The sequence below is a fragment of the Gopherus flavomarginatus genome, chromosome 9 (genome assembly GCF_025201925.1).
Source record: "Gopherus flavomarginatus isolate rGopFla2 chromosome 9, rGopFla2.mat.asm, whole genome shotgun sequence".
Lineage (NCBI taxonomy): Eukaryota > Metazoa > Chordata > Testudines > Testudinidae > Gopherus > Gopherus flavomarginatus.
In genome coordinates, this window is record NC_066625.1 from 66,798,256 (window position 1) to 66,811,819 (window position 13,564).

The window sequence follows — 13,564 nt, forward strand, 5'->3', positions numbered from 1 at the left end:
GGTCTCTGTCTTTGGCAAAGTAACCATTATTGTGTTGAAGATCTTTTCTGACACCACACAAAGACTATTTGCCTAGCCAAATCCATTTCCCGCCCACCGTATTAGATCCCAATATATTGCAGGAATGTTTTTGGCAGCATATGTCAAATAGCAGTTTTACATCTTTTTCCTGTACTATTTAGGAAGTCTTACACATGCTATATTGGAGAATGAAAGTAGCCAACATAAAAAACTTTCTCCATTGGCTTCCATACTGTATAAAAATCAGTTATGATGAGTGATTTGTTTTGGTAATTTAAAAAAAATTATAACCTCAGGGAGCTCTCAAACTCTCACCATAAATTCATGGTTTTACTTTCTGCAGGATATAATTTTCAGAATAGAAGGGCCCAACAGTTCATGAGGCTCAGAAAGTGAACTCTTTCTTTAGCCAGTTTTTAATTAACCAGTATTCTTGAAACTCCTCAGAGGATTCAAGCTTTACTCAGATTATATAATGAAAGCTTGGCAGAAGTTACACTGTGCTTTTCAAATAAAATGTCTACTTTTCATCACAGTACCATTCAGTATACTTTGTGCTGATCAAATTCCTATTTATTAACATCACCTCCCCATCCCAATTGAAGGCCTTGACTACACTGGCGCTTTACAGCGCTGCAACTTTCTCGCTCAGGGGTGTGAAAAAAACACACCCCGAGTGCTGCAACATACAGCGCTGTAAAGCGCCAGTGTAAACAGTGCCCCAGCGCTGAGAGTGCGGCTCCCAGCGCTGCAAGCTAATCCCCATGAGGAGGTGGAGTACGTGCCCAGCGCTGGCGCTGCGACCACACTCACACTTTGAAGTTTTGAGTGTAGCCAAGCCCTAAGTTACTATAATATAGTAAGCTTAATGCTTGGGAAAGATGACTGTATGCTAAGTGCACAATCTTTTGCCCTTTTGTGCATTCTGCAGCCCAAGTGGGGGAGTGCAAAACTGACATAATTGCCATGCTGAGGATTCCTGTTGTGGGGCAATAAATCAGTTTTGAGATACAGATTACTCCACCATCCAAAGGGATCTAGGGATGGTACTTCTGTGCTCTGGCAGTCCCATGCCGGCACTAAGGCCCCTTTGGGAAACATTACCAGCTGTTATAGCTTAGTGCAGGCTATGCCACAGCTAGCATATAATGGGCCTCAGGATCAGAGAGCCATAAGCACCTATTTTGTGGCTACCTCTTATTGCTGCATCTAGTGATTTAGGCAGCTGAGGATTGCATTTAAAGTCAAATGTGCGTGTTTGTTTGTTTTTCCTGCTCTCATTGATGCTGCGAGATAGTTGAAGCACCATGTGAAACACTTGTTTCTAGGATAGTTTTGAATTCTTTATGCAGAACTTATTTAAAATTCAATAAGAATCAGGAGTCTTTAAAATAAGTAAGTTCTTTCTCTGTGTCAATAAATTTAGACCTGTACTATCATGGGACTAAAGAGATGGAGCTGTGGTGGAGAAAGAACAAGATATAGGCACAGTTCAGATTTCCAGTTTGGTGGTAATAAAATCTTGTTTTAACTTGTTCAGTTGAATGGTTATTTGATTTGTTTCTTAATGATATTTTCATGCATTAAAGACTGTATTCCTGTCTTATAATATTTCGTAATTCTTTTAAGTATAAAGTGTAGGCCAGGGCTGAAAAAATTGTAAGTCCATTTGCCTCATGTGGCACATTACAGGAATTAAAAACAATGGTCCCTTCCCTAAAGAGTTGACAGTCTCTAATTTAGACAGATCATGAGGCTAGAAAAAAGAAGTGGATAAGAAAATGACAGAAAAGGGTTAAACCAAAGAAAAATAGTGCAAGACAAAATAAATAGAGAAATCATTTGAATTCTCATATTCTAGTAGAGACTGCACTAGAGTGAGAAGTGAGGAATGGACAACATGGCTGGGTCTGCACTGAGCTTTTGCTTAATTTCCAATTGGTGCACTGCCACTGGGAAATCTCCACAAGTAGATAAGGCAAGATGCTATGGTGAAAACAATAGTGCCTTTCTTAGAGCAAGTCTAAAGGAAGGTGATGATAATGCCAAGGGCATCTTGTCAATCAATAGTGAGAGCTCTAGTGTAGATTTGGCCCTGTAACTGGGTGTCAGTATTAGGAAACAAGACAGAAATTGGTTTGATGGAGGGATCTGAAGGAGCTTTAGGACTTTTGGTGCATAGAGGGATTGAGTTCTGGATGTTGGGAATAAAAAGAATAAAATGATTGCAAGGGTGGAGGAGAATGCAAAGGGAATGATAAAGCAAGAAGAATGAGCAGAGGTGGATTTTAATAAAGTATTTAAGTACCTGGTGCCCAATACTACAGACTCCACTGATATATAAATCGAAGCAATATCAAACTCCTCATAATCTGTATCTATATGAAGGCTACAACTCATAAGAGTGTTCTGTGATCATGTTGGCATCAAACACAATTTTATTATTGAAAGGTGTGGGTTATTTGGCCATTCCCCACTTTCCATGACACACTTGTATGATTATTTTTTATTATCTAGTACCAAAATGGCAGAACTGTTTATGGAATGTGAGGAGGAGGAGCTAGAACCATGGCAAAAGAGAGTGAAAGAAGTTGAGGAGGATGATGATGATGATGATGAGCCAATCTTCATTGGGGAGATTTCGAGCTCCAAACCGGCCAGTACATGTAAGATAGCATTTTCTACATTATAAAACAAACCTTTTAAATATATATTCTTGGTATGATGAAGAATGGAAGTAGTAATTTAAAAAAATACTTTCTTTTGAAAAGACTAGATTTTGTATTGTCAGTAAAGATAAGAGCTAATAAATTACTTCAGTGTTCTCAATTCTTTTCATTCCTGATCATCTGTACACTAAAAATACAACTGTCTCTTGGGATCCAAGTACAACACAGTTGCCTGCTCTTTGTCCCTCAGGTTAAAGAAAGGACATTCGAAGGCTTTAGTGTACTTCAGGAGCTTGGTTAAGGTACAATTTACATGACAGAATGAAGTAGTGTTATAACTGAAGTCTCCAACCTGGTTGTCTTTGTAGTGAAGATTGGAGCGTGCCTAGACAGACATAATCTACGTCAACGTAATCCATCCTTTTAAAAGAACTAACTGAAAAAGAAAAGATTGCACTGATAGACTATCTAAATGGCTGGACACTTTTCTAATAAGGGAAAGGCAGATTATGTCTTTTCCAGAAACAAGGAATCAGAGAAGGGGAGAGTGTTAATATAGAAATAATCACTTCAAGGAACCTGTGTCAAATAAAGATGTTGCTGTTAATAATCTGATATTAATTCAGTTGAAGTAAAAGTTCATGTTCAAGTTCTGTAGTTCTCTCCTAGTGCAGGGAATGAGTTAGGTGATTATGATGCCATCAGCTGTGTCAGAATTCCATGTTTGTCCTGTACTTGGTCCTTGGCAGGTAAGTAAAAGAGAAAATGATTTTTGTTATGTTTCTATTTTAAAATTTAAGTATTTGAAATCTTCTAAAATCTCTGTGTACTGACATCTATATATCTATATCACTTTCTGTTACTTATTTTGGGGGTAGTAAGTTGCATCTTAAATGTTACTTTTGGTATTTTAAAAATCCCTACTATTCACTTTTTAAATAGTAAAGAAGCATTGGTAGTATATTACCGTTGATGTTAAGATAGTAGTCTCATTTAAAATACATACTTTTTAAGGATTTATTCTCCTGGGAGTTTGAAATTATATTGGTTGGGAATCTGGGATATCAGGTTATCTGTAGAGATAACTTTGAGGGTGTCAGAGATGGCTTGAACTGGAAAGGATATTTTTTAGAAGATGTTGGCAAAAAATGTAATTTGGGTAATGTTCCACATACTGTGTCTTCCAAACAATATCTGAAAAATGAAAAGTTGATCAAATTTTTGTTATAATAATTTTAAGACGTGGATTAAAGCACAGCTTTCAAAAGACCATTTTAAATAAATAGTTACATGGCATGCTGGGTTATGCTGATGTATTTTTTTTAAAAAATATTCTATACCATGCTATATATTTTTTTGAAGAATTGATTAGTGCTTGTATATTGTAATGTAGACTTCCTGGTTGTGAAAATCTGTCAATGTGGCACAACATTTCAGTAGGAATCTGTGTATTTTACGTATAGATGGTATTAATATGGAATACCTATTTGGCATAAAATGGCAGTAATATATAGGACTGGAAAAAATAATTCAGTGAGCTAACTTACTTTTAGTGTTTCACATTTTCAGTTTTCATTTAAAAAAAAATCCGAGAATTTTTCAGTGTTTATTTTCCAGACATTAAAATGGGATTGAAATTGGGTTAAAAGTTAAAAATCAGGAAAAATTAGGGGAAAAAAAAGAAAACAACTTTTGTAATATATACATTTTGCTATGGTATAATTAAAATCTTTTTTTAATGTGCAAAGGTGTATTTTATCTCTCTCAGAGTTACTGGTTTTTCCAGAAATCCTGGTTTGTGTATGCTCCCATAATTTTTTTCAAAATATCCTCACTCATGTTGAGCCTCTTGCTGTCTTGGAGGTAGTCCAACTTTGAAAATATGTGCTCTGAATCAAAAGATCTGGGGGTACACTCAAAGCTCGCTGTGCCACTTGGCTGGAATTGGGAAGAGTGTCTTGATGACTTTCAAAAAGCCAGCACATCCAGTTTTGCATTATCTGGATTAGGCAAGTTCATGTAATTATTAAATTTCCCCATTCAGATTTGAAATATCATCTTTAATGGCAGATGGTTGAAACACTCTGGCATAATGGTCATAGTCTGCTTCAAAATTCACCTTGAGGAAGGGTGCAATACCTGTATGACTTTCCAAAAAGAATCTTTGGCATCAAATACTTCTGGATTCAGATTACAGGACATGGTTGTCTTCCATTTCTCACTGAGTGTTGTGTTAAAGGTTTTGAACTCTCTTTTGGTTCTCTCATGTTCCGGGGTGGGAAGGATTTCCAGAAACATATAGGTTTTTGGCCATATATTTCTCCTGCAACTTTTATGCTCAGTTCAGCTGATGTTTTGGTTGTCAGGATCCGGTTGTCTGTATTGGCAAACATGTTGGCAGTAGTTGGAGAAAACTCCTGTGTTTTCTGTGTGTCACTCAGTGATTCCACGTTTTCAACAATGGTGCGCAGAATCTGGCGGTCATTTTGGTTATTTGCCAGTCTCTTCAGGGTCTCTCCTTTTAGAACCAACAAACCGAGGAGATGCATTAGCACAGTCCACATGTTCACGTGACAGGCAGCGAAATACAAGTTCATCCACTGATGTGACACAACGGATAGGTTATCAGCAGTTGGCTCTGCACTCGTTTTGCACTCTGTAAAACAAAGCCTTCAGCTTGTTCGCATGCTTGAAAATGGCCCTGAATCCAGTGATGCAAGATTTCAGATCTTTCATTTCTTCTGTAGCATTAACTGCTGACAGTGCAACGTTAATCAGATGAGCAGGACAGGTAATACATAGCAGTTCCAGTTTCTGATTGAGTTTAATCTCCTGTGCAAATTTAGCCATCTAGGAAGCAGAATCTGTGTTAGTTGTGACTACATTTTCCCAAGTTAGTTGGTACATCTCAAACATGTCCGTTGTCGCTGTGTCAACAAAACTATCAGCAGAGGAGATGAATGTCACATCAAGACAAAACCATGCAGATTTATTCGCTTTGAAATTAAAAAATGAAAGCAAAACGCCAAAAATCGGATGGTTCAAAGCATCAGGAGACTTGTGAGAAATCAAACCAGACACCACATTTCCATCAATTTAGATACTAAAGCATCATCGTTTTCTTTCAGATATTTACGAGTGAGGTTATTTGCATTAGGAAAGGTTTTTCTGCTGTAGTAATGTTGCACAAAGTCACCAATAGGCCTCCCTGTTATTAACAGTGGTTGTCTGGTGAAACAAAGAGCATGGACAAAGTCATTGACACAATCATGCTATATCCTCTCTTTCATCAAAGTCCTGGTTAAAGCTCCTGGAGTGAGATGCACTCCCCTGAGAGCCCAGGAAGGAGGAAGTTTGGAGCCAGCCACAGAAAGGATGGAAATGCCTTTGTGGGGATCCAGAGGAACCCAGGCTGGTCCATCCAAACCCGTAAGGAGACTTGCACTACAGGAGGTGGATAAGGGGCATTACATATCTTTATCTCTGGAGGACTGATTGTTTAAATTCAATGCCACACTAAACAGACACAAAGAAATAGGCGAGCAGTGTCTCCTTGTGAGCCAGTCATAGCACAGTATTAACACTGATTGATTTTCTGACCTTCACCATGTGTGTGTTCTGTGTTTTACACTGTGGAAGTGCTTCAGCAGAATACAACAGTCACGTAAAGCTTTAGTGGTTAACAAAAATAAGTACCTGAAAAAATACTGAGTGGATTGATAAAGTGGTGTAAATGAGTAAAAACTGAACTTTAATAAAAGAATAGGTAATTTATCAGTGAAAATAGGTAAAAACTGAAAACGTGGAATACTACTTATTTTGTAGCCACACTTTTTGCAGATGTAACTGAATGAGGGGCCTAACACCACCCCACCACAGCGTGATGTCAATGGAAACATTCACTTAACTTCTCATACACTTCACTGAGCTTTGGATCAAGCCCTAGATGACTATAGTCCTATCTGATAATGTTGTTGAAAAAATGATCATACAAGTCTAGGGAAACAAAATGAATATTAGGACATAACTTAACACTATAAATGTGAGGAAGTGCGCTTTCTTTAAGTGAAGAGTTCTTATTTATAACTTGGAAAAAATAATTTTCATTGACTATTTCACTGTTTTTTTTCCATTTCTCTTTTAAAGATAAAAATATTAGGAAATTTACATGTTTTTTATGCTGTATAAACACTTCACAGAGGTGACAGAGGATTGTTTAGTACGTCAACATTAATTCCCAGTTTACAGAGAGGGAAAGTGAGAGAGTGAATTAGTTAAATGACTTACCCAAGGTAATACAGCAAATCACTGGAGGAATCAGGTTATAATTCAGAAGTTTCTGGCTCTGTACTTAGGCCTGGATTAAGTCAATCTGTGACCCTAAGCACACCATGACATGGTGTTCTCTGTAATGGTTGCTGTGGCTCAAACCCTGAGCCCTTACCCCACACTTGGAATGATAGCGGGAAGTCATCTCCTTTCCAAAGAGGCAGTGGCTTGGGGCTCTTTTCTGTTTCCTTGGAGCAACTGCAAGGAAACTCCCATTGGGAGCAGGAGATTTAGCAGCAGGGTTCCCATCTCTGCAAAGAGGCAGTAGAATCTATATTCTGAATCTATATTCTTTTTGGTGATATGTCTTATGTGCAAGCCATTAAATGTTTCAGACATACAGAATATGAACCGAATGTTTATACCAAAATGCCTTAAGGTGAAAATACGCTTTGTGAACTACAACTGCCAGAATGGATTCGTCTGGTATTTCATTAAATGGCTTGAGCAAGTCCTTAGTTTGAATTCCAGAGTGGAATTAATGTTGATGTTTAGAAACAGGATTTGCCAACAGGTCTGCACGAGCACATATGTTTGCAAACATAAGGCCTGGTCCTGCAACTCTTGCTCCTAAATGCAGTCTTTATTCATGTGAGTAGTCCCATTTGATGTAAACATCTGTAGTTATTAACCAGGAGCATTTTCTGAATGTTTTAGGAAATCATAGGGTCTTGTTAAAGATCACAGAATCGTAGAAATGTAGGTCTTGAAAGGGCCTTGAGAGGTCATGAAATCCAGCCCCCTCCAATGATGCAGGAACAAGTAAACCTAGACCGTCCCTAACAATTGGTTGTCCAGCCTGTTTTTTAAATCCTCCAGTATTGGGTATTCCACAGCCTCCCTTATAGTTAGAAAGTTTATCCAAATATCTAACCAAAATGTCCTTTGATGCAGATTAAGCCCATTACTTGTCTGATGTTCAGTGGACATGGAGAACAATTAATCACTGCCCTTTTTATAGCAGCCATTAACATATATGAAGACCAGATTCCCCTCAGTCTTATTTTCTCAAGCCCAGGTTTTTAAACTTTTCCTCAGAGGTGAGGTTTTCTAAACCTTTGATCACTTTTGTTGCTCTCATCTGGAGTCTACAGTTTCTCCACATCTTTCCTAAAGTGTGATGTCCAGAACTGGACACAGTTGTCCAGATGAGGCATTCACCAGTGCCAAGTAGAGTGGGATAGTTACCACCTGTGTCTTACATACGACATTCCTATTAATATACCCCGGGATAGTAGCCTTTTTTGCAATTTTTTTGTAAACTGGGCTCTGAAAAGATGCCAGATGTGACCTTAACTCATGCCAAGAAGTGTAAGATTGCCCAGCAGTGGGGTCTACCATAAGGGACCCAGGGGCAAAAGATTCATACGCTAACTCCAAGCCTCAGTTGAAGGCCAGTTGACCACAATTGGTGGAGAATACAGGTATGAAACTCTATGCCTATTAAAAGACACTGAGACAGAAACAGATTCCTCACCAGCCCCTCGAGAAGGGGCCTCAGCCAATGTGGACTTCAGACAAGATGAACGCTGGTGTAAGTGGATGATGAGAGTGGCAACAACAGCATGCCAACCAGTAGCAGCAATTCCAGCAGTAGATGATGTAGTTGTGGACAACTCAGAAGCAAGCCCAAGCAGTGTGGCAGCAGCTGTTGAAAGAGATTATTTCCCAGCACAAGAACATCCCTGGGAGGCTTCATAGGGGCCAATTTGCCAAAGGGACCTCTGCCACCTATGTTGGTGAATTTAACTAAGATGGGCCCACATGATGATCTGGAAGCATTCCTCACCATTTTGAGAAGGAGATGCTGGCTCCTCAGTGACCTATAATTGTGTGAAGATCACTATTTTAGATTACCTGGGCATCAGCAAAGAGATGCATCAGCAGTGCTTTAGAGCTGAAATGTACTCCAAGGGGTAACATCCTTGGGTGGTGGTACAACAATTAAGAGTACTGCTGGTAGTGGCTTTGTCCAGAGGCATGCTCCAGGGCCCAGTTGCAGAGTTGGTCCTAATGGAGCAGTTTGTAATAGGCTGGGAGTGACTGCTCTGGCATCATCTGGAGTCATTGTCAGATGAGGTGCAGCTGATAGAGAAATTTCTTGCAGCCAATGGGTCACTAGAGATGGGACTTGTATGGCCTCTGCCCACCCATCACTTAGGGCCACCAGCAGAGCAGGACACCAGTCAGCAGACCCCAAACCCTAGTAGAAGTGCAAAGCATGTACAAACCCCACTCCAGAGACACAGGACAACTGCATAGAAGGGGGAAGACCTCAGGGAGCTCATGTGAGTTATTGCCAAGATATCTGCCTAGTGGCACAAACAGCCGGGCTGGAGCCCTTGGGTATGGACACTAATCTCTCTTTGGGGTTAAACCCACTCGCTGCCAGAAAGAAGCTCATGGGGATGAGTCCGGTAACTAGCTACTCCTGTGGTCTACAGGGGCATATGAAGAAGAGTGCTCATTGATGGAATGCAAATATGCCCAGGGTTGGATGGCAGAAGTGAGGGCCTGTAGTACGTCTCTCCCAAAGTTGATGGTACTGGGACATGTGGACTGAGAGTGTTACTATTATCATCATCAGAATCTAAATTGGTGACTTGCTGGGAGGGCTTTTTTGAGGTTCTTAGACAAATGATCCTAATATATGATGGTTTTAAGCTACCTGGCATGAGGAAGGAGATTAAAATTTACCTTGTAAATTTTCTCAAGCTGTGAAAGACCTGGGAAGCCCTTTTGATAGACCCTTGGCTGGCAAGCCCTGAGCTAGGCCTTTAGGTATCTGCTTGCCTGAAACCTGTACCATTAAGTGAGGCCCTTTCACCAGAGCAGAAGATCCAGTTTGATGCAAATAATCGGAGACTTTGCTCAGATATTCTCCACAAGTTCGTGAAGAACACAACAAAGAGCACAATGGCAGCTTATTAAGAAGAATTCTCTGGCCCTTACCAAAAAGGATGTGGGACACAATATATGAAGAGGTGCAGGCAGTGCTGAGAATGGGGGTTATTGAGAGGTCTAAAAAAAGAACAGGAGTATTTGTGGCACCTTAGAGGCTAACAAATTTATTTCAACATAAGCTTTCGTGGGCTACAGCTCACTTCTTCGGATGCATAGAATGGAACACACAGACAGAAGATATTTACACATGCAGAGAACATAAAAAGGTGGAAGTACGCATACCAGCTGGAAGAGTCCAATCAATTGAGATGAGCTATCATCAGCAGGAGAAAAAAAACCTTTGGTTTTTGAATGTTATGATTCCTGATGTCAGATTTGTGTCCATTTATTCTTTTGCATAGAGACTGTATGGTTTGGCCAATGTACATGGCAGAGGGGTGTTGCTGGCACATGATGGCATATATCACTTTGGTAGATGTGCAGGTGAACGAGCCCCTGATGGCGTGGCTGATGTGATTAGGTCCTATGATGGTGTAACTTGAATAGATATGTGGACAGAGCTGGCATTGGGCTTTGTTGTAAGGATAGGTTCCTGGATTAGTGTTTATGTTGTATGGTGTGCGGTTGCTGGTGAGTGTTTGCTTCAGGTTGGGACATTGTCTGTAAGCGAGGGCTGGCCTGTCTCCCAAGATCTGTGAGAGTGAGGGATCATCTTTCAGGATAGCTTGTAGATCTTCGATGATGCGCTGGAGAGGTTTTAGTTGGGCTGTAGGTGATGGCTAGTGGCGTTCTGTTGTTCTCTTTGTTGGACCTGTCCTGTAGTAGGTGGCCTCTGGGTACTCTTCTGGCTCTGTCAATCTGTTTTGTCACTTCAGCAGGTGGGTATTATAGTTTTAAGAATGCTTGATAGAGATCTTGTAGGTGTTTATCTCTGTCTGAGGGATTGGAGCAAATACCGTTGTATCTTAGCTTGGCTGTAGACAATGGATCATGTGGTGTGTCCTGAATGGAAGCTGGAGGCATGTAGGTAAGTATAGCGGTCAGTGGGTTTCCGCTATAGGGTGGTGGTTATGTAACCATTGCTTATTAGCACAGTAGTGTCTAGGAAACGTACCGCTTGTGTGGATTGGTCTAGGCTGAGGTTGATGGTGGGATGGAAATTGTTAAAATCATGGTGGATTTCCTCGAGGGCTTCTTTTCCATGGGTCCAGATGATGAAGTTGTCACCATCTGAAAGTAGATGGCATGGTCTGATTTTTGTAGAGACGTTCACAAGCTCAAGTCCATCACTAAGTTTGATGCGTCTCCAGTGCAAAGGGTGGATGAACTCTGAGTGGTTGGGCCCAGTGCAGTATCTCAGTATGGTTGACCTTACAAAGGGCTATTGACTGATTTCCCATCTCCAGCCTCTCAGGAGAAGATCACACCCCTCCTGTTCTCATTTGGCTATTTTCATTTTAAAACTACGCTGTTCGCTCTGCAAGGAGTGACAGCAACTTTCCAGTGCCTTTGAACCAAATCCTCAGATCCCACCAGCAATATGCAGAGGCTTACTTTGGCAACATTGTCATATATAGCTGTATGTGGGCAGACCACCTGTGGCACCTAAGGGCAGTACTGACATCCCTACAGGAGGCCTGGTCTCACAGCTAACCCTGCAAAGTGTAAGTTGGCCATGGCAGAAGTGACTTATGGGTAGGGGGTAGGAGGAAGCTTTGTGAAGCCTGTGTTAATATCCACGAGCTGAACTCATGCCCCACACCTCGAACTAGGCCTGGTGGGGCATTATGCCGGTTCATCCCCAACTTTGCATTGATCACAGCTCCTCCTAATGGATGTGCTAAAAGACAAAGATACCAAGAATGTCCTCTGAGATGACCAGTGTGGTGATGCTTTTCTAATACCCTGATGGCATGGCTGGGCCAAATGCCTGTTTCCAATTCCACCAATTTCATCTGGCAATTTATTCTCTATACAGATGCATCTGACATCAGCCTTTCAGTGATGCTGTCCAGGACTTTGAGGGAGAATAGCACCCAATCCTATATTTAAGCAGGAAGTTGTTCCCCAGGGAAAGAACATATTCAAATATATATCAGAAGGAAGCTCTGGATATCAAGTGGGCAGTAGACTTCCTCAGGTATTGTCTTCTGAATAGTCCCTTTTCCCTAGTCACAGACAACTTGCCCTTGTGATTGCTAAATTTCTGGAAGGAGTCAAATCCCGGGATTTTGTGCTAGTATCTAGTGCTCCAGTCCTAAAGGTTCTGAGTACAGCACCAAGCAGGTAAAGAGCATGCAAATGAGGATTTTTTTTCTTTAAACTAAATTATTAAGTTTTGTCAATTCTAGAGAAGGCTCAGGAATTTCAGAAAGACCTGACCAAGCTATGTGAATGGGCCTAGTATGGTTGATTAAATTAATTGTTGACAAACCCAAAGTACTGCACATTGGAGGGGATAATTTGAATTACTTGTACTTGTTTAATTCGAAATATGCTTTGAGAAACACAAAAGATAATGACAACTTGGAATCATTGAGGACTAGTAAATGAAAACCGCTGCTAATTGTGCACGAGGGTCCACAAAAGCAAACAAAATATTAGGAGGCATAAGGAATGGGATAAACTGTAATACTAAAAATATTTTATAAAGCCATTACATGAATCATTTGTATATGCTCATTTGGAATACTGTGTTGAGTTCTGATAAATCTATTTAAAAAAATCTAGCAGAAATAGGAGAGGTCCAGACAAAAAGCAACTAAATACACTGGAATGCTTCCTTCTGAAGAAGGATCGGGGTGGGGAACCTACAGCCCATGGGCCAGATCCGGCCCACTGCTTCATTTAATCTAGCCTGTGACTAGTTTCCGTGCTGTGGGTCAGAAGCCTGAAGGCTTGGTGCCCCCTCTCCCCCGTGGGGCTGGAGCTGTGAGCGTTGGCTTACCCCACTGCAGGGGAAGCGGGGGTTGCCAGGCCATTAAAAGCCCAGTCAGCTCCGCGCAGCTCCCAGAAGCGACTGGCATGACCCTGTGACCCCCCGGTGGAGTCTCCAGCCCCACTCCAAGCCCACACCCCTAGCCAGAGTCTTCATCCCTTCCCGCACCTCAGCCCAGAAGCCCTTTCTGAACCCTGACCTCTCACTTTTGACCCCATGCCGGAGCCTATGGGAAGCCCCAAGCCTCCACACCCCCACTCCCTCAGGGCTGGAGCCACCAGTGCTGGCTTGCTCCACTGTGGAGGAGGGGAAGCCACAAGCCTCTGCACCACCACCCTGCGGGGCTGTGTGGCCCACAACTGTTTTTTTCTGTGGGTCAGTGGCCCCTGATAGAAAAGAACTTCCCCACGCTGGTTTAAAGAGTGGCCAGCTAAAAGGGGACAAAAAAGAGGAATAAAAAGTGAACAATATATAGAAGGGAAATTTGACCCTCCTGTTTACTCATAAGTACATGGACTCTTTCAGTGAAATTGAAACATGACAAATTAGAAACTGATGAAAGGAAGCACTGAATTATGTAGTAATGTACAATTAACCTGTGAACTTACTGGGCAGGATACCAGTGCTATTATAGTAGAGTTTATTTTTCTTTCTAAAAGATAACACACTTACATTGAAAATGAGAATATTACACAGTTACTGT

At 41.1% G+C, this 13,564-nt stretch overlaps 1 protein-coding gene across 5 annotated transcripts in view; it reads left to right on the plus strand.

The window, feature by feature from the left end:
• ZNF280D (zinc finger protein 280D) overlaps window positions 1–13,564 on the plus strand; it is a 130,306-nt gene that overhangs the window by 57,718 nt on the left and 59,024 nt on the right. For 4 of the 5 annotated variants that reach the window (XM_050967916.1, XM_050967912.1, XM_050967914.1 and 1 more), the window contains exon 2: window positions 2,539–2,687. In XM_050967916.1, the coding sequence (XP_050823873.1) occupies window positions 2,546–2,687 (142 nt within the window). In that variant the 5' untranslated portion in view covers window positions 2,539–2,545. Of the gene's footprint in view, window positions 1–2,538; window positions 2,688–13,564 lie in introns of those variants that run through there. The other variant, XM_050967915.1, reaches the window with a different exon arrangement.